The sequence below is a fragment of the Solenopsis invicta genome, chromosome 6 (genome assembly GCF_016802725.1).
Source record: "Solenopsis invicta isolate M01_SB chromosome 6, UNIL_Sinv_3.0, whole genome shotgun sequence".
NCBI lineage: Eukaryota > Metazoa > Arthropoda > Insecta > Hymenoptera > Formicidae > Solenopsis > Solenopsis invicta.
In genome coordinates, this window is record NC_052669.1 from 25,362,230 (window position 1) to 25,388,223 (window position 25,994).

At 37.9% G+C, this 25,994-nt stretch overlaps 1 protein-coding gene across 1 annotated transcript; it reads left to right on the plus strand.

Moving 5' to 3' along the window:
- Positions 1-610: 610 nt before the first annotated feature.
- LOC105200559 lies at positions 611-13,719 on the plus strand. Its single transcript, XM_011168191.2, has 5 exons — positions 611-628; positions 6,839-6,983; positions 7,455-7,792; positions 11,347-11,457; positions 12,676-13,719. The coding sequence occupies exons 2-5, from the start codon at positions 6,846-6,848 to the stop codon at positions 12,923-12,925; spliced, it is 837 nt and encodes a 278-aa protein (XP_011166493.1). The 5' UTR covers positions 611-628; positions 6,839-6,845; the 3' UTR covers positions 12,926-13,719.
- Positions 13,720-25,994: the final 12,275 nt, after the last annotated feature.

A 25,994-nucleotide genomic window follows, 5' to 3' on the forward strand; every position in this document is an offset into this window, starting at 1 on the left:
ACAGCCGCACTTGAATTTATTATATAACTTTCCTCTCCTTGTAGATAAATAAATTTCTATTTTAATGCTCATCAATTAATTAATCTAATAATTCCGTATGTTTCTCTCTGGCTTTATGAATTATTCAACAATAAAAACTAGATTCGAGCCTATATCTCGAAAATAAAAAGTTCGCGAGGTACGCTTGCGATTAACCGCATAATTGGTGCTAAGAAATCGATGGAAAGGATATTAATCGGGAAAAATCTTGCCATAGTGATGATAAACAGTTCTCAGATTATAAGCCCATTTATAAGATACGGAAGTGCATGTGCACGTATACGGGGTGAGATACTCGACGCATTCACATATACACGTACACAAACGATATAGCTGGAAACGTTAATCGCACTAATAGTAGCGGCAATATTTTACGCTCGCACCCAGCAACGTGTTCGGCTCTTGAGCCGTTAATCGTTCGCTAAATAAAGCCAGAGGAACGGGAAGTCCGTGCGTGGTTGGGCGCTAATGAATTCGACAATAGTGCGCGTTCGCCTAAACTGCAGTAATAACGGTCGTTTCGGGGCGGACCCGACCGGGAGATCATTCACCGGGTAACTCTCGTGGACGAGCACCGCAGGAGATCGAAGTAAGTGAGCAGGTGAGCCCGAGGAATATCCGCTTAATTCGACCATCGGTCAGCTGACCGGCCAGCTGAAATAAAACAGCTCGTTTCCATTCCATTTTCGTTTGTGCCTGCGGTCGCGGAGATTCCGGATATTGACCGGAATAATTGGCTGCGGAACGTGTGTCTGTCGAACTCGCGTATGATCGAACAGGGCTTGTGGGGGTCTCGTGAATTTACATACTGATATTTAACACGGGGATTATTTTTCAACGGGGTGTTTTCCAAATCGTGATCGGTGTTTGCAAACCACATTGATTTTCGTAAAAATGTAAAACAGGAGTAGAGGAGGATTGTCGAATGCGTGCCGATCACCTAAATCATACCTCACACCCACATCAATATTTATTTTTATATTTACTCTTAATACAGTATAAACAGTATTTAGTAATAAAAATATGAAGTAAAAGAGAAATACGGACAAAAATTTAACAGATTTTATCTTGTTTTAATTTTTAATCAATTTATTTAGCTGATGATACAATGTAATCACACAATTTTCATACTGAATTTTTTGATAAATTTTTGTAAAAGAATTAGTGCAGAATACTTTACATTTATTGTACGTACATATTTACAATTATTATAACTTTGATATTTGGATATTTATTATTTCAGAAGTTTTCTAAATCGTACGACTACAAATTTTATCACAATAAATGATGTTAATATAAGATTGATAAGTGATAATAGTGAAACTAATAATCAATACAAATAAAAGTACGTCAGTTGCAAAAATAAATTCAAGTCAGATTTATTTTGTCGTTTTTCTTTTTCCATTATTGTTATTCATTTGTTATTAAATATTTAATTTTTTTCTTAATAAATTATTAATAAAAAAAATTAATGATTCTTTATACTTCTTTTAATTTATTTTACTTTATAAATTTGAAACTTAAAACAATACGACTTTGGGGTATCCAATTAGAGTACAATTTAGGCGACAGGTTGCAACATGTTGTTAAAGGCTTATAATCAATTAATATGTTATTGATGAAAGATTAATCATTGTATTGTAGTAATAGACGGCTGAAACATCGAGCTACAATTTCCAACGTTCATTGGCGCATAAATCAATATACTGTATAAATAGGAAATATAATAAAAAATAATTTATATGTACTCATTTGGTAATTTTTTCTTCTCTATTTCGTAAATGGTAACTCGTATTATTAATTGTAATAACAAATTAAATAAATTAGAATAATTTAATACCTCTCTATCATTTGGTATTTAAAATCTATCCTTTCATTCATCGTTTTATCGAATCGCTTCGGTAAAGGCGAGTTGATATCGTTTTGCTCGAATGAATTTGCAGATGAAGTACGTCAGGCGTAACAAAAGAAGTGACGTTTCCGATATTCGATGTAGTCGCGTGGGGGGAGGGGGGATGGAGGAAGAGAGAGTGAACGACGATGAAAAAGAAAGTTTGTCAGATACGTCGATAATATGAGGCAGCCTCCAAGCCGATTACTCATGCTCTTGTCACTCGGAAGATCAAACGCTACAACTTCTTGCTTTTACGTAACTTTCGCGTAACGTAATACATTTCGTTAATTTCGTACTGAAGTTCTTCCAACAAATTCAATTTAGCCAGCGCGAACTGTTAATTGATTAATCATAATTCATTTACGAGGTGGCGAATCGCACGCTTGCGTGGTTCTGGCGATATTGCTCGGTGAATTGACGTATTTAAGAGCAACGTTGGCATTAACGTCACTTTTAAACCGCCATCCCAGTGGCGGAAAATCGGTGCGTGTATCGAAAGAGACGCAGTCGATCGTAAAATGAATTGCCGAGACACGTCCGCGTCCTAAATTGCTTCTGGAAACGCACGTTGAAATGGTATTATACCGATACGCAGGTACATGAATACAGCGCCGCTGTATTCCGCAGGGTATCGTAGCCGTCATCGATCGATCATTCCTAGTCCCCCCCATCATTTTTCCACGGCGAACTAATTTCCTACTTCCTAAAGAGCTTACCGAAGTGAGTTACGGGATATTTTTACCGCAAAGAATCGGTCTCTCCCGTCCTACGCAGGAAGTTCTATTTGCCTCACCGTTACACGAAAATACTCGGTCAACCCTCGTCGGACGCGCCCCCGCGACCACGATCGAACGATTTTCTTGGACAATTTCCTGCCTGGGGAAGATTATGTCAACGATATCCGCCGCAGAGCTCCGTGAACTCTCGTGCGTCACTCTTGATGCTTTCGGCACGCCGCGCCGCGCGCCGGCATGATTGAATTAATAGTACCGGCTGATATGTATCTTCGAATGTTTTCCTTGTATAAACTGAACTAAATAAGCTTGGGATTTAATCGAAGTGATTATCTACTCATTAAATATCTATAGAAGATAATGATACTTGATCTCTCTTCTACATGCTACATATTATAAGCGCGAGGATTATATTTCAATGTAATTGCTCTATATATGTACATTCTCGCGCAATGTAATTATCTCTTTTGCAAATTTTGCGTACTTGCTCTCTTAATCCATTATACGACATGGTAATTGCAATTTCTGTAACGATTTAGGAGAGAGTTGTCACACAAATGCGTACAATTTAAGTTATTTTTTATTATATTTCCCGTTATTGAGGTTTGTATTCAAATGAACGTTGGAAATTACAGATTGATGTTTCAGTCACTTATGACTACAATGTATTTAACCTTTCATCAATAACAATTTAATTTATTATAAGCTTTTTAGCAACGTGCTGCAAACGGTGCGATGTAGGCAACCGGTCGTATGGCTTGAATAATTTAAAGTAGCGAAATTTATGAGTTATAATAATTAAAAATATATGAATAATTAAGGAATCGTTGACTAATACTTACTTTATTAATAATTGATCGAAAAAAAGTTTTATAATTAATAAATAACAATAATGAAAAGACAAGGACGTAGAAATAAAACTGGCTTGAATGTATTTTTTAAATTGACACTTTTTGTTTGTATAAATTATTAGTTCTATATTCTTTTTATACCAACTATACCTGATGTTTTAGTGTTGTTCACACGTACAAAATAAGCTGTTAAATTACTTATTTTTCATTTATTTCATATTTTTATTATTAAATATTGCTTATACATATTATGTAAAGATATAATATCGAGTATTGGTGATATTTTGACAACTGATATATATTCGGTAACTCTCTCCTGAAAGCCCGTTATGTGTTTTCTTTGCAAATGTGCGTTCGCATTTATAAAACTTTATTATTGCTCCGGGCACAACGTCGAATCTCGTTTTTTGTTAGATGATGCGTGCAACACGGTTATTTAACAAATACGCTGGCAGAATTACACGACGCTAATATTTGCCATTTAATGCATCATCTGCAGTAAACCCGAAACGAGATCAAGGATGGAGCACTAGCGGACGACGTTTCTCGTTGATCAGAATAGATTTTATCGAATTCCAAGCTCAAATGTAATCGAACGGCCGCCACATCTAATCAGACTTGTTTCACGGGATATGTTGAACGGGGTTGACGAGATCTGACGATACTAGCGGATGCGGACCGATCGATTATTGGTTTTCATCGGATACCGGGTATCCGACGTATTATTGTATTGGCAAAAAGTCGACGGATCTCAATCCGCAGAAACAGACCGTGTCCTTCGTATCCTTTGATAGCCCGCCCGCTAAATTATGTGGACGGCGACTCGACAATGTCATTCTTGCGCAAACTCGCAAAACGTCACGATCATTTATTCATAAAAATCGTTAACGGCGCATTCTGGCGCAACGTTAGTCTCCGTGCGAACGTGTCTAATAAAATAATATTTCATTTAAAGTCTGCGCCGTGCATGTCATATTACGAGGAAATTATCGATGAACTGACGTTAACGAACCTCTCGGATGCATTGTACATAAACAGTTTCTCCACGCGTCGATTCTCCGGCATAACAAATTTTACATCGTCCTACGCTACCGCTAGCGACCGTGGTGCATTAATAATCCAGCGCCGTTGCAATTAATTGGCTGCTGAAGGTGGTCTGCAATTTGAGCGAGCAACGTTTTGGCGTGATTATATATCTGCGCCAAGGTAATAAGATCTATATTGGTGAGGATATCTGACGTAGAGAGAGCAGTAATATTCACTGACAAACGATGTATATACATTGAGAAGAGGCACGACGGAAAATAAACACAGACACAGTAAGAATAGACCGTGTCTACTATTGATCAGACTAGGTTAGGTGAAGTAGGTGAAGATTAGATAGAAACAAAAAACAAGAAAATAGTTGTCGTATTTCCTTCTTTCTCTGATTCACGCTATTGTCTCTTCTCTCCTTTATTGTCAACTGTCTTCCGTTTCTTCCTTCTTCAGGTTTCGCGCTTCCATAGACGAAGAAAAGATAGACGCTCGGATTATCTACAATAGATGCAGATCTGAAATTAATTATAATGGAGCATCAAAATAATTACGTAGGACATGCTCGAGCATGATGAGCAACGTTGCAAAAAGTTTCGACATTCTAGCAACCAGCTTGAGCATCTTACATAATTATTTCGTTCAACAAAATTCTTTTCAGATCTGTATCTGTAGCACAAAATCGTTCTTTCCGCGTAGCTTCATCTTCATCGCGTTTGATTCCTCGATTTAGCTTCGAAGGTTTCGAGGACAAGACGAGAGAGAAAGAGATCGCAGAGAGAAATGCGACAATATCCTGCTTGTCGTGACGTGGGGAGCAAAATTCCCCAGGAGGAAGAAGGCGGGCAACCTTCCGCAGGATCCATGGGATTCGTGGCCGGATACGCGAGGATGGTGATCGATGTATAATCACGTGAGAATGTACAATTCTCTTCCTCACAGTGTCTACATGCACCGTGTAACTCTCTCGCGACGCGCACACGTATTTCCCTGCCAGGAAAGAAACTAATGCCAGCAATTCGGAAGTTTTCCGGGTTAACGTTGAGGAAGAATGGCGATCGCTGGTGCCCTACCGCGGAACGAAAAATTAATTTTGCATCCACGATAAAACGCGCGCTTTTTCGGCCGTAAGCTCCTTAACTTTTTAATAACCTACATTTTTTAAACACCCTTTGCCGCTTCTAAAACATTTGTTATTTGCGATACCTAACGTCCATTTCACTCGTCACGGAAGGATATTACGTTACTTTAATTTCAATTTATAATAGTGCAATGTAAGAATCTTGCGGTATCGGAAACAAGGAAACGTTAATAAGAGGGATGAAATTCAGTAGAAGTTTAAACTCTCCTAATGGAATTAAAAAAAATTAAAAATTATTTTTTTTATCGAACACCCTTTCGCAATTTCCCGACGTTCGTATCTCGACGTCGTCTTTCCTAACACGTTAACTGGAGAAACGATCTTACGTATAACGACATAGTGGATTTGACGTTTAATTCTGGGTTTAGGCGACGCGAAATACCGAATTAAAGTTCCAAGCCGGCTCTTAAATACCTGCGAGCTCACGATAAATCTAGCCATTGGAGCGTAACCGACCGGATTATTTATCCCAAGATTATTTCCTCGCGTACAATTCCAACTTCCGGTCTAATCCTCTCGCCGATCGCTAACGCTCGGTCCGGAGTCACCAGGCCGAATCACGGGGCCGGTGGTTTACGGCAGTTCGCTCCTCGCGAGCGATCGCGGCCACGGGCAAAAAGGCGGCATTACCGGCGTCGCTCATGGGCTGCTTTTATTTCAGGAAAGTCGTCGAACAATTTCTCAACGGATTATACCGAGATTTGCTCTCCGGAAAGTTGGGTAATTCCTTTACAAGTTCGCGCTGGAAGAAGTTTCGCCCCCGCCGTTCGCCTCCCCCTTCGATTCGCCGCCGCCCGTCTTCTCCTCTTTTTCCCGTCTTGCGCCCTACGAGGACAATGGGAATAATTTCCTTTCGCATCAAAGCGCCTCCCTGACGCGACGAAATTAGCGATTCGGTTTCTGCGGATTCTCAAATCTGGATTAACGTTCAAAAGAGTGACGGATGAGCTTCAGCCGCGTCACTCTGTGTAAAAGTAGCTAACGCATCCACTTTTACTTTTTAATAAGAACAGTTTGTGTAACTTGTACGACATATGTTTTATATCTTGTATATCTTATAATTTATATATAGCGTAATATTTCTTAAATATTTCATAAAAACGCATCAGCTTAACTGACAATAATGCAGACTGTTTTTTTACAGTATTGCAATGGATTACAGTTCCAAGTACCTGATATTTTTAGTTTTCTGCCTGGTATTGTCCGAGTACGAAGCGGACGATAAATACCAAACGAATCTTTCCAGGAAACGACGTTACGTCGTTTTTCCAGAGGGCTCCACATTTTCTGTAAGTATCGCACAATACCGATCCATTATCGCAAATAATCTCTGTAATTTCCGCTTAAACTGAAAGTGGCGTTATTCGTAGCGCTAGAAATCGTTGTGTTAGCTCGAACAACAGATTTTTAGAATACGGTAAATATTAATTTAAATGCAAATGTAACGAGTGCATTAATTAATTTAACATTTAGTTGTAAGGGACGTCGCTCGCAAGCTACTGCATGCGGTAATTAACTCGATAATTAATTACTTACCGATTCAATGCACTTGCCATTAGGTAATTCTGAGGTTACATGCTGGAATTATTGCATTTTATTATCATTTACATATCACATACTGCTGTCATATTTTTGGATGCGCGTCATCGAAATGACTTTCATCATCAACGGACGATCGTAATAAATGATCGCAACAATTGTCGTAAAGATACAAAGATGAGGAAACAATAGATCGCATTGTACTCACCAACTGTTCTCAGATCGCCCTTTGCTTGACCGTGCACACCCTGACGCCGGACGACATCTTCACAGAGGGTCTTAACTGGGGTATCTCCTACGATCTGCCTAACGAGAGCAAGCCCGCCCTCGAGCCTTTCTTAGAGCTAAGGAACGATAAACTTAAAACTAGCAACAAGCACAACTATTACGGTTCCACTGCAATCGCCAATAAATACGGCGTTCTGAATTCAAAATGGAATAACAACGTCAAGCAGTACTTCGTACCTGGCAGAAAAAAATATTCCAAGTCAGAGTATTATTACTTGCAAAGGAGACACCGGAGGGAGCTCTACAACAAACTGGAGGTCATCATGAACGCGTAAGTATTTCTGCACTGAGAAAAAGATACTCAAAAATTTATTTGAGAGACATAAATTTATTTCACTGAAATAAATTTTTATTAAAGTAAAATTTTATTTCTAAAAAAATTAACCAATTAATAAGAAAAACGAGATTTCACAGAAATATATGTTCTGTCGTCACAATTAAATTTTGTTATAACCACAGTCGAAAATAACGTCATAATTAACATTTGCTTCTAAATATTTTGACTTTTTTTTCAGTGCAATTATTTTTATGAAACTCGCAATAAATAAAGCAACTAGAAATGATTAATCATCTAGAAGCCGCATCATCTTATCGTCATTTAAGAAAATATCATTACATATGAATATTAAGCGTATGATGATATATTTGTTCTTAAGTAACAAAGGATTATGTCAATTTCTTATGAAAAATTTGTTCTAATAAATAATCTTTTAGTTTGAATTTTTCATGAAGCTCGGTAGACTCGCGTTTAAGGATTGAGTAGAGTACTCTGGGCAGATCGATAATGCATAATAACGCGAATGGTTAGGCATTAAGCAAATTATGACAATAACACGGCGATGTAATGATCGATGTTGTCTGAATTGCAATCCGATTAATTCTGCCCCCGATAACGATTAATAATACCTGCGGCCGCGTTAAGACAACAATTTCTCCGGTTCAACCCTACAGTCACGCCCACCGTCATCCATTCAAATTGAACGAATATATTAACCTGGATTTCAGCGTCTCTCTTGATAGAAGAGAGCGACGAATTTTCACAAGACACGCTCAGACGAGAGACACCCTCAGTAATAAAATGGAACGGCGGTTTTAGTGGCTCCAGAGCGATTGAACGGGCCCGTCTTGTCTCTTTATGGAGACCCGTCGTAGTACCTCGATTTCCTTCCATGTCACCTATCGCGGCGTACCGACGTATCGACCGCATTAACGGAGGAAAAGCCGATACATCGCGATAATGATGGCGAGGCTGAACTCTTCGTACCGCAATGTCGGTCGAAGGTAGAGACGCGCTATTATCACGTCACGCGAGCTTACAATTTGTCAAGTCATATTGTATTATCGGACGGATGTACGACGGTAGCAATTACACGGTGGATTTAGCCAATTAATTTTAATTATTAGGCGAACCGCGTTTTACCGGAACGCTAACATCAATCACCTTGAATGCCAATTGTCTGATATTTCATATTAGGTTCGGCAATCTTGAATTCTTCAATTGAGATTTTTTTCATAAAAAGCGTTCAATAGTTTTTTATGTAATATCAAAGATGCGTGAAATACAAATCAATTGTGCAGAGAATTTAATCAATTAATTTTAATTATTCGACGCAGACTTAAATTGCGTTTTATTGGAATGGAAATATTGATCATCGGAATGTATGATATTTCATGGTTCGGGTTTTTCTTTTCGCGATCTTCCCATCTAGAAAATTTTACGTCGCGTTTTACGTAGATATTTAATGGAGATATTACGTAGGTTATAACTTATATGTTATTTCCGATAAAAAAAGAGTCTAAATTAATGGACGAATAAAATCAAAAGTATAGGGATATAAATAAAAAAAAAAAACTCAAAGATAAATTACGATTTAGTTCATGCTATTATTTATAATAAATTATACGTGAGCTCAATTGACGCAATTTAATTTTAATTGAGATGGAATGTAACATTGATGTTGGCACATTTAACCTATTATTGTAATTTATTGGCACTGATTGACTATGTTCAAACAACGTACAGAGTAATAAATATCTACTGAACAATACACGACCAAAATAAAATTGAGGACGTGTCCGCATAAATATTCCAAAATCTCTGATAACTTCATATTTGACTCTATTACTTTTCATACCTGAAGTTTTCATGGCAAAAAATGTTTCTAATTAAATTTTTATCAATTTACTGTGTTTATCTGTGAAACTTGGACTGCATTGCTTCAGCTTTCCCAGTCAAATATTTCTTTTAAATTGCATTAAAGTTTTGTTGTAATCTGTTAGAGTCGATTTTTTTTCTCCATGAAAATATGATTTGAGACATCTTTCTTATCGTCGGCCTTCCAAGTAGGCAAAAACAATCTTACATTTAGAGAACATTGCACTACATTAATGAAAATATAAATCTGCGTTATTTATAACGCTTACGAAGCAAATAACTTTGCGACTGCAGCTGACGTTACGTGGCGACAAAAAGGGGGCCATTTGTCGAGTCTCGCATAATTCAGCGAACGCATTTATTGCATCCCTCGGGACGCTTTTAAAGACGTTTATCGAACGACATTTAGCAACGCCGTTTACTCCATCCCGCCCGGGATAACGAGGAGAGCGTCAGAGTATTGCGGCTAATATCCGTATGAAATCATTCACCCCTCCGCTGAGAAGATGCTAAAGTGGTGGTTTACGCCCGGCGTCTTACGACGACCGCTCGTGTTATGCAACGATAGTTTTCGCTATATATACGAGTGTGTATGTGTAGAAGAGAAAGGGGGGAGGGGAGGGGAACGTCGCCGATGGTTTATAAGGGATTGGTCGGTGGTGGTAGTGCCGTTGCTGCGGCTTAAGGGTGGCATGAATCAGAGGGTGGCGCTTCCACGGTCGCGAAACGACGCGGCGGCCCGATAGCGGCGACGGGGGGTTGTTTCTGAACGGGTCTGGCGGACCATTTATCCGTTTCTCGGGCCAACGACCACGGGAAAATAGTTTCTCTCTCTTCCACGGCCGAGGCCATAACCAGATTTATACCTTCTGCCAGGGTGGTCCGATTATTTTCGTCGGCGACGTTTCGTTTCTTGGTCGAATAAGACTGCAGCAATAGCAACCAAGGGTTTTTACCCGAAGAACGCATAGTGCCGGAGATATTTAACTCGGGAAACTTTGTAATAACGTTGGCGATAGCTCGAGAGAAGAAATTTTCCGTAAATATGATCCGTAGCGCAGAATGTTGAGCATTTTAGAGTGGTAAAATTTTAATTATAATTGTTACGACAAAAAATACACGTCGGTATAAAAACCGTTAATAAAATGTACTTAATGATTGATTTTAATTAAAATCTTTAATTAAAGTTTTTTTTTTTTGACGGGCAATAAGAATAATAGATATGACTGTGTATTTAAACATCTCGTTAGTGTTAAGGAAAATTGAAACATTTTATTTACAGAACTCGTAGATTAACAGCGATTTATATACAAACGAAATAAGTTAATGGCATTTGCATAATGTAAAAGAACGAATGGGATAAAATGGTACATCAGATTGTCTATGTTAAGCTAGTGGTATTAATTCCATCTCGTCTCTTCGAGAGAGAGATCCATTTCGTTAAGATTCTCCCTACAAAATAAATAGCAGGCATTTACCTAGATTGGCGATCGCGAGATGTGTTCGAGTTCGTCATTTACTTATAATAAATGACTTGTCTTATTTTTTTTCGCCCAGCATTCATCTTTTCAGTCTCTTTAATGCAAAAAAGTTTAGATAGTTATTATTTAATTTATTTACGATAAATCTGCACATTGTACAGAAATTCACGTTTCTCTATTCTCTTTTAGAATGGGCTTCGACGGCAGGACGTGTATTCTACGCGCGCTTTGCGAAGCATCCCAACGATTAATGCCGAAGGGAAACACCTTGATAGAAGAAATGATGAGAATATCGTTCTCGTAAGATTCTTAAACGATAAATAGATTTGGCAAATTTGTGCTTCGAAGGATCGTGGATTGGTGTTTTATTTTTCAAATTTTTTCCCCTACATTTCACTCTAAGAATTCATGAATATTAAGTGCCGCGTAACTTTAAAATAATGTGATTCAAGAAGGGAAAAGAATAAATGCGGTGGAAGATGCAGTTAACTGATATTAAGAAGGTGTGCAAGATTTATAATAACGCTAAATAAATAGCTTTCCTTAAAGTGAATTAAACGCAGACTGAGTCATATTTTAAAAACTTTTAATAAATGCGAAATTTTTCTTTATCGAAAATCTATTGTAGTTAAATCTGTAAAAATTTGTCACGCTTTGGTATTACTGTTATTAAATTAAAAATAAAAATTCTATTATCCACTAGACATTAACTGGTCGAGTTTTGTTAGCTATTTGTCCTCTCGTTTGTGAAAAACTCTTTACTCTCAACCGTTTGCACAAAAGCTATCGAGAGTGTCTCCACATTTTTGTTCGATTGTATTATTTGCTACTATAACTTGACCTATTTGTTTGAAAAACATCCTACTTAAAATCTTGTACAGCAAATAAATGAAAAGCTTTTGTAAAAAATGTATTTACGATACTTTTACATATTTTCTTCTTAAAAAGTCACGAAATTAAATTCAAACAAAATTGTCGTAATTAAATTTTCTATAGTTTTCACTTAATTTTATTTAATATGAAATCTGCTAAAAAAAAACTTGCTTCAAAATGTTGTATGCAAATTTGTTGGCGTTAAATTTTTTGAAGTTGAATCATAGATAATTCTATATTCTTTACAAAAACATTCTTTCATATAAATGGATTAGAAAAGTGATTGAAAAGATTTTTTTAATCCCTAAAGACATTATCCAACAATCGACTATTATGAGCAGCCTACTCACCATCTCCAGCAGTAACGGCCGATTTGCAAGAATTAGGAAACTTCCGCGGAAGATTTTCTCCTGAGAGACTATCACTCCCCCATCATTTTAGAAGAATATTTCAAACATAATATCTCGGTGGGATACTTGATATAGGGAGGGCCAAGACGCTGCCCTCGATCTGGCTTTCCTCTTCCCCCACCTCCACTGATTTTCCACGACCCTTCGACGTGTAATTCGATCGTTGCCATGTAGGCGGGTGAATGCACGACTTGCAATCTAAAAGGTAACTCGCTTCGTCTCTCCCTCGTTGCAGATTACCTCTGAAGAGAGTGTTCTCCTTCGAGCCGGAGGAGCATCGCACGTACACCCGGGCTCATAAAGCCGGCCACGAGGGCAAGGACTGCGCAGCCATGTTTCCCGGGTGCAGTTTCTCCCTCATCGACTTGGCCCTCGGGAAATATAACGCACCCCTGTCCGACCACCCCGAAGATACTACGGACCACGCCGGAACTTTCGGCGCGGAGGACGGGCCTGCCGTGGATTGGCCGAGATACATGAGGTAACGCGATGCATGCAAACGGCAGCCTGATTTTCGACGCTGCGCAAACATGCGGAATGCCTCTTACCATGCCGACGATTCGCCATCGACTGAAGTAAATGATCCTACGGACGTCAGAAATTTGGTTAACTAAATTTACTTGGTAATTTTTTTTAAATACTTAATTCTTGCTCATAAAGAACGGTTTTCCTAAAGTATCTAAAAATTTATCTAGATATTGACCTAAAAATAATTGTGTTATATCATCAAGATAATTACGAAGGACGTACAAGCATGTTGAACGATGTTGCAAAAGGTTTTGACACTTTAACAGTTTGAGCATCTAAAATATACAATAGAAGAAAAATTTCTAATATAATTGTGTAAATTTCACTATATAATATTAAAATCAACTCTCCGATAATTAATGTTGCTATTTGTTTTTTGTCGTTGTTATTATTGTGTGTAAAAGCACAAGCGCGAATTACGTTCAAACAAACTAATACGCGATTTACGAGTAGTACATCATTAAACAGAATGACGCTAATAACAGAGTTGAAAGTGGAAAGTGGGACGCTGAAAACCGGGGGAACATTTCACATGGCGCCGGCGAGGTGGATATGGTTGATATGCCTCATAATATAAGCTATAACAATGTTCCTCGTTATCGTGCATGATAGAGTATGATTTAACTAATTGGATTGGATTATGTCGAATGAGCGATGCAGGACACGAAATGAGAAAATGTATTGGGAACCAATAAAAGCAGATTGAAGAAAAAATGGCTTGAGAACTGTCGGAATTCAAAAGAAACGCATCTGTTCCGTTTCTGCAAGTATTTCGCTAATATTGTATATGATATTTTAGAATACAAAGACTTCTTTGCATGTCATTTTTAGCGAAATTTATGTAATACTAGTTTATTAAATTAGAGTTAAATTTGGTTAAATTAGAATTCATGTTTAATAACAAAAACAAGAAAAGAATTGCTAATCGAAGAAACAAAAATTATCAATTATATCGATAATGGCAAAAATGTATGTACTTCGATTTTGATTATAATACTTAATACAAAGATAATTCTGATTATTTGTTTACAATAAATAATATATATATAGTATCTTTTAAATTATAATATATTAATGTATAAATTGCAAGTGTCGATTGCTGCAAAATGTGGGGTTCATATTTCGCGTCCATAACTCGTAAATCACGGAATTCAAACATATGCGCAGATGCAATTCGAATCTGAATAAAGCCATATTTTGCATTTATAAAGTTGCACTTAAAACATAATTAATATTTTACACAAAATACAATTTGTTGAATCTTCGATAATTTTTAATCGTTTACAAACTAAATCAAATTTTGAAACCTGACAAAGTAGAACCTGATAATTAAAACATGATTGCAAATAACATACGATTGCAAATTTACGCACCTATTTATTTTAGCATATATTCTTAAAGTTTGATTAAAACATTTAGATGTAACAAATTCTGTATTATGAATCTTGATAAAAAAAAACCACGCAAGAGACGCGCAAAAAAAAATTATTATTTAGGAAGGTTATACACATCAATCTGTATTTATTTTATGTTTCTTTCTATCCACGACTTCCATTTAGGGAATAACCATTTTTCCAATATGTTATTATAAAGTATACAAGAAGATAGAGGTTTAATCGTGCACGACCAATGTGGATTGTGAGATGTGACACAAAATGGGACAGTGCATCAAGAAGCGGTAAAAGTAGCAGGGGGTGAATGATGGAAACCAGAGAGGAGAAGAGTACCCTTGAGATAGCACTTATGTTGTATTTGCACGTGTCATAAATACTTTATATCGTTGCAGAAAAAAAAAATAATTTTGCTGAAACCTGTTATACCTGCGTGCATCTCGTTGTAGGAGAGAGTTATCGATTATCGAATTATTATTGGCTATATATAAATAGATAAAAAAATGAATCAATTGTACTTGATTTTTTGATTGTTAACACACAGAAATTAAGGTATGATTTATGAAACCAGTACGCATTTAGCAATTCTCTCCTGAATTTATTCTAGTATAGCATATAAATTCTGCTTGATCAAGTAGTTGAAATTTTCTCAAAGGAATTTCAAAATTTTAAGATTCTATTTAAAAAGTACTTGAATGTCATTTGCAACGATAACAAAGTTAATTTAAATTTTTTTTTCCAATCAGTCTGCATGGTTATAATCTTTAATTTCTATTTCTCACCGTTCCCTCTCATTTTTGCTTGCGGCTCACATCTGATATCATAGCGTTGTCGCGGGATAAAGAATAAAAAATTATTTCGGCCCTTCGAGGGACCTTCGGGCAACACCGGTAACGATATAAGAATGACGAGACTGTTTCATCCTGTGGGCCACTGGAGAGACATTGTGCGAGAGGCCCATCGTGCCCTCGCAGCGAGAGAAATTGATTTTGGATTTATTCGATGACGTCGGTGTCCGGTGGGCGCCTCCACGGGAATAATGACACTCTCGTGGCGTCGATGTAGGTATTACTGGCGATGAAAGAAATCCGATATATCGATCGCGAGGAGAAAACGGGGCTCGTTAATAATACTAGGTCCGGTAATTTTCGCTATTAACAGTAAAGTAATATCTGTTATTGCGTTCATAACAAGATAATGGAAAGATTCTAAAAAAAAAATCTTCTCGACAATCTGCCATAATTCTTTTTTTTTTGTTATTTACTATGCATCAATGCAAATAATGGATCTGCGTAGGACTTTCTGGATGACGTTAATGTCGTTAATAGCCTCGATAATTTAGCGCTTGGCAGACACCATTGGATTTATTTACGACGAAACTGGGGAAACGTTAAAAATTTTTTATTAATTCAAGATCGATTCTAAGATAATGAAATGTCGAATAAAATGCGGAGCAAGATTATGAGATATTTTTACGAGTTGTTACTCCGTGGAACGGCGGAGAAGCCATTAGATGCTCTTTCGCCCTATTTATACCATAAAGGTTGCTTTGCGTTTTATTGCCAACGCGTACGTCGTGTTTGTTTTGCCAGTAAGGGACGCCCTTTTTGCTCCATTGCAAGGTGCGGCTTTTTATCGTTATACGGCGGGTGCGATGCGCCTATCTTGGCGCGCAGCCTCGTCACACGTGTAACTCTACCTTCTTCTGAACGCGCGCACGGATAAAGGGACTTCGAAGTGCATCCATAATAGGCGGATCGGCATCCTGTAAAAGCGGCCGGCGCATCTCGTAAAGTCGCAATTAACTAACGGCGTGTTGTACCAAGCACGTGAATTAACTGTAATTCAGGGCGCGTTTCTAAATCGGATTAAACGAGGCGAGGCGAGGTGAGGCGAGGCGAGGCGAGGCGAGGCGAATCACGAGTTTTTATCAAATCTACCTCCCATAATTCAGTAATCTACGTTGCAATATGTACTTGTAACGCGACTCATAGGAAGGGACGCGTTTTAGCGCAAACCCCGACAAACAAGCTCGTATACGCGCGCTTAACGAAGTGGCTGAAATTCGTGTGGATACAACGAGATATAAATTTTAAGCGCCGCATTCCTTTTTTTTTTTAATTTCGCCAAAGCCTTAGAAACTTATTTAATGTCTCGCACCTGCGCGACACGATAAAAATTAGATTTAAGAAAATTATGCCGGCATAATTGCACTGACGGAACATTAATGTTGCCATTTAATGGCAATTAAAATGGGAAATTCAATTTTTTTTACATTTTCAGTATAGGCCGCTCTATCTTTCATAGCGAACTTATTAAAATTAATAAAACGGCAGACCTGTAAGATTCATTAGTGACCGAAATTAATTCTCATTTATGCTTTTTTCGAACATGCACAACGTTCTATAAATCCATCGATATTTAATCGTAAGAAGGAAATTAAATGTACACCCTTTGACAAAGAAAGTTACAAGTGTAGAACTGTGTGCGTAACCTTTTTTAGTCCAAGAACGTAACATAACACTTTTATCGTTCACTTTTACCGTCTGCCGAATCTCCTAAAAATATCGCTTTACCGTGAATTTGAATTTAGGAGTAATTCGAGCCGCGTTAACCGTCCGTGAAACGGAGCGTATCAATTATAGGCAATTCGGCATTTTATCCGACAGCGACAACGATTTTATTATACTTCCTGCCCGCCGCGCACGGCGATTTCATTTTTGATCGCGGCGGTCCCCTCTCTCCCTTTTCTCTTCTTTTTTTTTCGCCAGTGAATAAAATCCAGTAAGAGCGAACGGATATCGATTCCACAGCGGTGGCACCGCCCCAGTTCGCGGGCGTGGTGTGTAGGCCGCTTATAACGGTCTTCCTTCTCTGGACGACACCCGCTGATTCTTCCTACGGTTAGCCGCAATTTCCGCAGCCAAGCGATACGTAAGAGACAACTTCTCCCCCCCTCCCCTCTCGCCAGCCCTGTGGCTCGGTCGAGCGTTTACACGTGGCATCGAAGAACGGATGGCAGCCGAAGCCGGGTGCCGTTTATGCGGTCGATGCGACGGCGCGACGATGCTGGATTCACAGCGCGTCGCGACACCCCCGTGGGACTCGGGGTGCGCATCGTGAGCGCACTCGCCGCCGCCGTTGCTCTCACGCGAGACGCCTGTCGAATATGTATGCTTTTGTTATTTTATAACACGAGCGTCGAGGGATGCGCGATGTGCGGCAACCGCGTGCGCACGTTCGCGCCAGCCACCGTGGCGGAAGGATCGCGTTTAACGCTTTTTCAGACCCTTCGACCTATACAGATCCAAGTATTTTCACATGCGGATGCGATATTTAATTACCGTAGAAGCTACCTGTTCCTATATGCCATTTTGTGCTAAATGTCATCGAGAATTTAATTTGTAGAATAGAAAAACTGTTATTAATATGACAGCAATTCAATCTATATGTAGACAAAAGCGATATTTTCCAGTAGAGAAATCGATGCGAGCCGCAATTCTTTTTGAATTAATATGTAATGTGAACAATTAATATTATTTTAAAGATTACAAGTAATAAAATATGATAAATTTATGCAATTTTTACTCTCTTCACTAATATTTTTCGTCCGACCGATTTTTATCCATGGAAGTTTTTCGAAACTTCAAAGGATTCCTCACTCCTTATGATCTCCTAAAAAAATCTTCGTAGCGGAAGAGACCTTTGTGCAATAAGACGACCGAGACCATCAATTTTCTTAAGAATAGCACAGGGCTTATTTCTGTTGGATACCATGATTGTGTTCAACGTCGCTTTTTTGAACAGTGAAAATTTTGTAAAAATTTTTGCAAATATACTATTTTCTTTCAAAATTAAGCGATTTAATTAGTTTATACGTGTCAATTATATCGATTAACTTTAAACTCAGCTTAATCATCGTATCGTTTTTTTTCTATAGGTAAAACTTAAAAAAATTATGATCTAGAAAAATGCATAGCGATTGGAATTTTTCAAAATTAAAGAAAACGAGGTCTGAAAATATTAGCGATCTGTAAGAAGCATAGTAGTCTATGATCAACATCCAATAACGATACAATATACTATTCTCTTTACTTGTTAAAGTATGAGGACGTTCAGTTTCTGTATAAAAGGAGAGCCGCGTTTATTATCGATCATGATCGCACAATAGCGCGTTATGGGCGCGGTCCGAATGAAAAATCCCGATGACTCGCCGTCCATCCGCGTGGCTTGACGTAACGACTTTTATGTGGTCGAACTTCCAGTCCAAACTACCCGTCGAAAGAGTTAATTATAGCGGAAACTTTTTAACGGCTCCCGTTCGAAGCAACATTCGATGAAAATCCAACGAGGAGTAGTCCGCAAAACATATCGCCTCGTTTGCGATGTTGACGCGCAAATAGTGAACGCGGGAGGTGAAGTGCGCCAGTTTTCGATAGGGAGTTAAATCGGAACTTTATTGTCGATTGCACCGCAACAGTTTTCTTGCCTCTTGTTTTTCAATCTCTCTCTTTCGTTCCGTTAATAAGTCACTCTCGTGAGTTAAACGGGCACGCCGCAGTCGCTCGTGAAAGCTTGTCGACGGGAGCTGTCAATAATAAACACTCGGTAGAGTCGCTGTTAATTACAAATTAGGCGTTGCGAACGGGTTTTAACGAAGTTCGGGAAAGCGACGAGCGACCGTTAAGTTCGCACGGTGCGCAGGCGGCACGCACTTGAACGTCGTCGATGTTAGGCGAACGCGACGACCGCGATATCGTTTGGAAAGCGACGCTAAGCCACTCCGCAGCGTTGCATCGAGGGTGCTTGCTGCAACGAGTAAAGTATTGATTCGGAAGGCATCGCCCGTAGCACTGCCGCAGTACTTCCCAGAAGAAATTGCTTCCTTCCGATTAACTTAATTTCGCGAGACGCGCGTTGCCTCCCTGTAGCACCCTGCCGGCACACATCGGCATTGCCTCCTAACCGTTTTCGGCTGCTCCTGAGTGAGTGACACTGAAAACGCGACGAGTTCCAAGCGCTCTCCTCCCCGTCGCGTTGATGTTATCGCTTGAAAAGGCGGCGTTCTTTGTATTAATGCGCTAAGATCTACCAAGATTAGCCAAAAAATAACAATTGGAAATAAGACCATGATAAAATGCTTTCTGACGTAAAAAGAATACATTGTAAAACTCTTCTAATTATCTCAATTGATTCATTTATAACAATTAGGTAAAATTGGTTATTGCAAAGTGCTTTTTATGTCAAAAATGTTTTTTTTTTTTCTAATTGTTATTTTGTGGCCCTTGTGCTGGTCTAGCCACGAGACTCAGTGGGTTAACTGACCCACGTGAAACGCGCAACGTTTATTTCAACAAAGAATTTCGAACGTTCCGTTATAACGACAAGAGTTTGCACGATAAAGTTGATTGACGCGTGAATACACAGCGGAGTACAAACGTACTGTGTAATAAATATTTTACCATTCATCGACGCAACAACGTAATGAGATGCGCAATTAACTCTTGATAGATCCGCTCGCGTTTGCGTTACAGGATTACTCGAATGACTAAACCGATTTTATAAACCTTCCGTGCGACAATAATTTCAAAATTTGGAACTCAATAATTATGCAGGCGCAATTATGAGTGGTGTATTTCTATCCATACGTGAAAAGCCAGCAAAATTCATTTCGTGTTTGGGAACGCAAATCGCGAGCGCTATTTAATTATCCGTCGTTACGGCGGAACAACATGGATGCGTTCGTTTTAATGTTTGATAAAAAAAGCAATTCCATTTAATTAATTAATTTAATTGATTTGGGTTCGGATAAAGCCGGGTCCGGAAGAGAAGGAGGATCGAAGTTAGACTTGAAAAGGGCCTCGAGCCCTTTACGTCGTCACGTCGCGACATCCTGCGCGAACAACGAGATTAATAATGAAATTACATCTCCGTCCACCATCGGTTTTCACTTTGTCGGGTACACAACGGGGAAACGCGAGCTCGATCCATTAACAACAGACGTTTCGCTGGCATGCTAAGCCCGTGCCTCGCCCTAAGATCAGAGGGAAGCGAGACGGCGCTCATTCGAGATCCCTGGTACGGCTCGCCGCGATATCAGACGCACAGGGATGAAACCACCGTGTCGTTGGGCTTGCATTATTACATCCTCGGCTGGAAATGTATCCGGCGGAAAGCGTCTAGAACCAAAGAGGTGGCACAAGGCACACAGAAGGAGGAAGATGGGATTACCCGGGGAAACCAAAATCCGTTCTCTGCGCGCCGCGCCGGTATTTTCGCCATAATTACGCCCCTCGCTCGGACTCCGTTCCGTAATAAAAGTACGATCGCGTCGCGTCGGCGGGATGAAGAGGCAGAGATTAATTTCTTTCAGGGCGGTATCACAAGGAGAATTGCAGATGAATATCTTGGACTCGCCGTTACCAAAGCACGCTCCTTGCTTTCGGAGCGATAACAATAATGGAGCCAGAGACCTCTCCTTTTTTTCTCTATCCACCGGCTATCTGCGGCTCTCATTGTCAGATTTTCCTCTGATCGGAATATTTTTTTGTCGCTAATTATTTATAGACATATTATGCGTAATAATAAAAATCAATATGTTCATCAACTTTACTTGACATCAACGATCATTAGAAAAATTCTTAAATATGTTTAATTGGCGTTTTTCTTTTTTAAATGTATTCAAACTGTATTTCTCAATTTTCCATTTTACTTTGTAATTTACATTATATATTTTGTAGTTATTTCGTGACATGACGTTATTAATTATTTACGATTTAATCCGAAACGGAAGAGTTTTTCTTGTTAACGTGCGATATATACGGACTGCGCGTTGAAGCTAATACATTACCAGCAAGAAGAGCCATAATACTTCAGTGTCTGTACGGTACCGACGAAATAGCATCGGATGAACTTGCGAAAAGACTTTAGATCTGTCTTGTATAATACCAGGAGTGCATACGAAATGAGCTACACCGCCACGGCAGAGCGCGCGTGTCGAGGTCATTTTTTGATAAACTTGGCGAAGAAAGGCTGATAGGGAGTGAACATTTATATCTTTGACTTTCTACTTGGCGAATCTATGGCAGATACGTTCCTTTGTCAACTCAAATTTCATAGAAAACTCATTTTCTTCGTAGGCAGACAAAGTTTTATGATCGCTTTTTTTACCATTAACTCTTTTGCAAACAAAATTATTTTACAAACGAAGCTCATTTCTCGCTCTCCTTAACGTCGTGCCACCAAGACGTGAGAAGACAGAACTTCAACGCCCTATCTTCAGTGAGAAATTTTAATTAAAAAACTTAGGGAAAAAGTAGTTACGACTACGTGCATTGAGAAAAAGAGAAGAAAACACCGCAAATAGATATTTAAAAATTTATTTGCGGGATATGATGCTTATTTCATTTCAAAAATAAATTCTTATATAAATACAGCGTAATATTATTAAAATTTTATTTCTAGCAAATAAACTAATTAATAAAAAAAGTAATATACATTTCTGTGAATGTATCTCATTTTTTTTATTAATTTATTTACTAGAATTAAAATTTTATTTCGTCGTATTTAAATAAAGATTTATTTCAGTGAAATAAATGTATAGCTTACGAATATCATTTTTAAGTATCTTTTCCTCTCTTCAGTGTAAAATTTGCAGTGTAATAAATATTTAGTGTAATAAATATTTTTTTTCAGTGTGACGTATTAAAAGATAATTTAAGGCTATTAAAAGGCTTATGTTAAAAAAATTATCTTATAGAAATTTTTGGTAGAGAAATATAATAATAGGTTTCACATGTTTTTCTTATGCTTCCTGCATATCGGTCGTATGCAATTGTCTCAAGTTCACAGATTTCACCCGATGATTCAGTTTGGTTTTTAAAAAAACTATCACAAAAAAAAACGTTTAACTTCAAGAATGCGTCTACAAATAGCAATCCGTTATTGGATGAGAAATACACTAGTGACTACTCACAATCAGTAGTGTACAGTATCCGCAAGCAATTCTTTGTCCGCCTCTCTTTCTCTCTCTTTCTTTCTCCTTCCCCTCCCATTTCGAATGCCGGAAGCAAATTACAAATTGCATTCTTCCCATTTATTTGCTCCGAGCGTTTCAATATCGGCCACAAAACGCCACGGCAAATTTCAAAAACAGCGCTGGCTTCGCAACGAGACGTTAAACTTCTCTCTATTTAAAGTTTCCCCATTTCGTAGTTTGGCATTTTTTTTCTCGCTCACATACTATATATATATATATCTCACAAGAACGAGAATACAGTTTTCCACGGGTTTGTCGGCAATGCATTTTACAAAGGTATCCCGCGGCTCTTTTACATAAGATCGACGAGTTTTACACAGGGATGTGAAACACCCACTGTCGCTGTGCTAAAAGCGTTAAACGAAGTAAATCGCTCGTCCGGAAGAAGATCACGCGACTGGAAATTAACGTCGCGGTATTCGACGACTTCTCGTCGTTTAATATCGACGTCGAATCTTTCAGATGCTCAAACATCCGTATCACGTATACACGATGTTTTCACCGAGGACCGACTCGCCCGGAACTCTGAAATACTCTCGTGCCGTTTACAATGAAATAGGAAGAATGGAGAAGTGGTGGATTCCTGTAAGAGAGAAGTCTCGGGCGACTCGGCATGGAAAATTCGAATACGTGACGGGAGCCAATCTATCCAAAAGAAGAAAGAAAGAACGAACCGGCTGAGAGGAATGCTACGTGGAAGGATATTGCGTCGTCGTTGATTTTCGCGACAGAGGGACAGACATCAATGGGGGAGAGAAAAGCAACGGTTTCAATTCTGTTTTCATCTTCGTAGATCGTTCTTAAAGTGGGATAGCGGAGCAATAAATGTCGGTGTGCGTATGAAATAGCAAAATTGGGGGGAAAACGCAAGCTATAAATTATAATTAAATATCACGCAATAAAATATTTTTAAAAGTATAGATTTTTTCAATTTTTTATGTTTAAAAATTATTATTTTATGTTTAAAACGTGTTTCAGTTTATAATTACTTATAAGCAAAAAATAATAGGGCATATCATATCATTTGAAAAATTTTGAAAGTTTTTTTTTTTTTTAATGTAATGACAAAATATATAAATAAAAAAATTAAATAACATTTTATTTTTGCGACATTTTGAATTTCGAGATATATCGAACTTATCTTTATCCCAGATGTACAACATTTTGATGTTTCAAAAAATATTATTATGCTTGTGTAGAACATTTTATATTTATTTTTCTTATTCGAAAGAGCGTTGTGGGACTAAATGTGGAAAAATGTCCATAATGTAAAGAAAATAGGACGTCCCATCGCTCGCGAATTCTACGCAGAGAAGTAGTTGTTTGCCTTCGTCGAATTTTTTGCCGTACATCTAAAAATATTCGATAAAACTCACTATATCAGATATGACAACTAAAATAAAAATTTTTATTTCAATACTTTTGTATCTTTAATTATTAGCTTCTGTTTCTTCTTATTTTATAGTAACGTATTGTCACTTATTGTTAGAAAAATGTTAAGTTATCGTATGGAACTGTCTAGTACGATTCTGCCAGAGACACCGATTTTCGAGTCGACGATCCTAAATTGTACTGGATATCCTTTGAGATGAGACGGGAAAATCCGCTACACAACGCGGCGGATAGCCGAGGTTCTCGAGATGCACGACAAAGGTCCTCGAGCGGAGCTACGTTAGGATGGCACTCGAGAGAAGGAGAAAAGAAAAGAAAAGATCGTTCGCCGAAACGTTTTTACGCTACTTCGACTTTTGAGCATTCTCCTGATCGAGGCAACGCGAGTGCATACGATTGCTGACAAAATGGCCCGATTTGAATTCGTCTCGTACGAAGACGATTCCGTAATCGCTGTTCATTAGCGCGGCGCACTGTGAATTTGCAATTTTTATCCGTCCGCTATTCCCGAAGAAAGTTAGGCGTTATAAAGGGAGTAGTTCGCAGTTATCGCTTAACCACTTTTATGAATCCATTAAAAGTGGCAACTTTAACCGTTGTACCAATTTTTTGTCCATCACTGCACTCAGGCAGCGCGATTGTCATATTGGCCATGCATATTGAATCACATAAATAAAATGAGGGAAAAAATGTCTTCGCGCTCTGATTTCCCATAACAAATGCTTCGCAAAAAAGTATCAATAAAGATACACTGAGAAAAAAAAGTCAAAATATTGTATTAGCAAGTATTGTATTTATGCGGGTTTTCTTCAATATTATTTATTAATTATAAAAAAATTTGATCGTGATGACAAAATATACATTTTTGTAAAATATATGTATTCATTTTCTTATTAATTAATTTATTATTGTTAGGAATAAAATGTTATTCCGTCATATTTAGATAAAAATTTATTTTAATGAAATACATTTATATTTTGTAAATAAATTTTTAAATATTTTTTCTGAATTTATCTGACTATTTGCGTTTTTTTTTCAAGTATTTGCTTTTATAAATATAGATATAAGAGAAAGTGCTATAAAAAACTATAAAATACTTCAAAACGTAAAACAAACATTTGATAGTAGAAATCGATTATTCATACTGAACAAGCAAACAGATGTACATCATCTTTTTGTTTCGTATGTATATTTATTGGCAACAAGCAATTTTCCTCGGAATAAATTCACGTCAATTTTTCAGGTTTGCCAACGATTTTATCATCGTCTGACTCTGCCTGCCAATGTTTCAAACTTGCCATTGGAACCAATACGATCCGTTTAAAAGCAACTATCGTTAGCAATAAAAATTGAATAGAAATGTAAACTGGAATTGAAATCATATCGACAGGATTAATCAAACATGAATCTGTTCTGAAATAAAATTTACAAATCTCTAGTTTAGATCTCCGAACTAGTTAAAATAATTTTATTCCTAGTAAACTGTGTAGATATTAACTGTGCTGTCAGATACTGTAGAGAAGATCGACACAAATGTAAAATAATATTTGTCTACTGAAAACTCAGGACTGAATAAGTTAATAATTTTTTTTAACTAAATTAAGTTAAAGTTGATGGCACCTAAAATTAATTTAGTTACGTTAAAAGTTATATGAATAAAAAATTAACTCGGTTAAAGCTACGTTAAGATTAAATTAACTTACGTTAATAAATTAATGTTTAAAAATAACTAGTTAAAGTTAAAAATTAACGCATTTAAAATTAACTGAATTAAGTTAAAATTTAATAACTTTGTATTAAACTTTTTAACTAGTTGCTACCCAACTTTGTAGTGAAAAACTATATTGAATTTGCGCCATGTTTCATCTCGAAGACGAAACGTTCTCGTAATGATATTCAGGATTGTCCCGTGTCTGGTGCACTGCTTGCAACAGACCGTCATGTAGCAATATGTTCGATCGCGACGAAAGTTGACCTGTATGTTAAGCAGACATACGGCGGAATAAATCTTGGGGGAGAGGCTGCTTTACACGGCAAGAATCCGCGCGACATTTGTAGCTGGCCCCTCTCGTCGACACCGTATATACATATCTTTACGGGGTGAGCACGCTTCGTGAGAGGATATTAATGTCTGACATGACGAAACTTCTGCTGAATACTGGCGATCAGAGAGTTTCCGCTTTCTAAAGCTTGTCGCTTCTGTAC

Bases quoted from the DNA above. Each gene is read 5' to 3' on its own strand.
- LOC105200559 (XM_011168191.2), top strand. From the start codon at position 6,846: ATGGATTACAGTTCCAAGTACCTGATATTTTTAGTTTTCTGCCTGGTA. The intron at 7,793-11,346 runs GTAAGTATTTCT...ATTCTCTTTTAG, and splicing joins CTGGAGGTCATCATGAACGC to AATGGGCTTCGACGGCAGGA. The intron at 11,458-12,675 runs GTAAGATTCTTA...CCCTCGTTGCAG, and splicing joins ATGATGAGAATATCGTTCTC to ATTACCTCTGAAGAGAGTGT.